This window comes from Vairimorpha necatrix, chromosome 4 (genome assembly GCF_036630325.1).
Source record: "Vairimorpha necatrix chromosome 4, complete sequence".
Classification (NCBI taxonomy): domain Eukaryota; kingdom Fungi; phylum Microsporidia; family Nosematidae; genus Vairimorpha; species Vairimorpha necatrix.
In genome coordinates this window covers 930,789-932,470 of record NC_088819.1, presented here as the reverse complement: position 1 = coordinate 932,470, position 1,682 = coordinate 930,789, and the positions used below count along the sequence as shown (strand labels likewise).

Below are 1,682 nucleotides of genomic sequence, written 5' to 3'. Positions count from 1 at the left end.
CTTGTCTCTTTCGCTCAGGCGGATAAACTATATCTAATAGCCTTTTTCTAAGAACTAAATACGAGTTACATGTAAGAGCTTCTTTTCTTTCATCGTAATTGCATGAAAAGTATATATGGCCATTTGTTCATCTTTCCCTTTTTTTGTTTTCCTAATTCTTCAAACTTAGAAGTTGTTTAATTGTGAACTGAGTTTTGATATCGTATATTTTTAATATTTTTTCTTTACACTTTAAAGTGTTATCTATTTTGTTCTTTTCGAATTCAGTATACCCATCTTCTATAATGTTTCCTGGGTTACTGTTAACGTTTAATTCGTTGAATTCAACTTGATGTTATCACTGGGGACTTTGCCTAGTTTAAAATCATATCTAAATAATTGTATATTAAAGGCTCTTTTGGCCTGTATTGGTCTTTGTTTGTGACCAGTCATTGCTTTGCTGATGACTTTACTTCTTGTAGCTCATGCCCTTTTTTTCAAAAATAAACAGTCATAAAAAATAAAAAATAAAATTCTAGAAAATTCATTTTTCTAGAAAAAGTTTTTATTAGAAAAATTGATTTTCTTGACATGTGGATAATACCACAATAGCAAATACGCTTTTTTGAATATAAGAAATACAGGCTTCCATTTGGCATATAAATTTTAAAGTACAATATTTTTTATTAATTTTCTTCATATTTCTCATTCTCTAGTCTTACTTTGATAAAAAGCTTTTCAAGATCTTCCGCATCCGCCATAAGTCTATGCGTAAAATAATAGTAGAAGCCATTCTTAATTTTTTATTTCTTATGAAAATCATCTATAGGACACTTAAATGGCTTCACCATTTTTTGTTTCTCTTCCGAGTAATAGTTAGTATGATAATTTAAACCATTCAAACTTGTAAGCTTTGATTTGCAAAATGTGCAATCCTATTCCCACTTGTTTCTCTTTCTTACATTAGATTTCTCATTATATGTGGTATCTCACCGCCTTTCTTACTTCTTTTGTCTACAACCCTACTTCTCTTAGTCTTTTATAATACGTATCTAGTACATTCTTCTCAAATGTGCTTATTACTTCATCCTCAAAACTATTTTTCAGTTTCATGAGTATTGAGAAGTCGTCTATTACTCCACAATAAATATACATTTGTATTATATAAGAGTCAACAGGACTGTTACAATCAAGAAATTGTAACTTGTCATTGATAAACTCGCAACTTGGAATACCGGAAAAATTGCTATACAAATTTTCAGTTGTAATGTTGGACATTACAACTAGATTATCAATAACTCTTTCTTCTTTCCATGTAAGAGCCGGCTCGTTTTTTTTGTAAAAAGAAAAAAGATTCAAATTTTTGAGTTCGGAGTCCGCAGAAGAGTTTAAGTCAGAACTATTATTCATCAAAAATTTGTCTTTCTCAAATGACATGTGGAGTCAAAAATGTTTTTTATAAATAAAAGAAAGTTTCTATGGTAAATATTTTCTAGAAAGAGTATACTCGAAATTAATTATTGCAAAAAAATGTGTTGTAATGATCTCCATCACAAAGTAAATTCAAAAAATTGTTTTACTAATATTTAACAGTATGAATATGATCTGTACTTTAAAGTTGTCAAATGAATCATAAAAATGATATATTTGACACATAGGATTCTTAACAGATACTAAAAATGGCGCTACTTCATTTTCTTGCC

General features: G+C 28.8%; 1 protein-coding gene across 1 annotated transcript; it reads right to left on the bottom strand.

Annotated features, from left to right (window-relative positions):
• Window positions 1-665: 665 nt before the first annotated feature.
• VNE69_04155 (uncharacterized protein) lies at window positions 666-1,416 on the bottom strand (the record flags this gene model as incomplete). The annotated part of the gene is made up of 2 exons (XM_065473403.1): window positions 666-744; window positions 998-1,416. 2 exons carry the CDS (start codon window positions 1,414-1,416, stop codon window positions 666-668), a joined length of 498 nt encoding a protein of 165 aa, XP_065329475.1.
• Window positions 1,417-1,682: the final 266 nt, after the last annotated feature.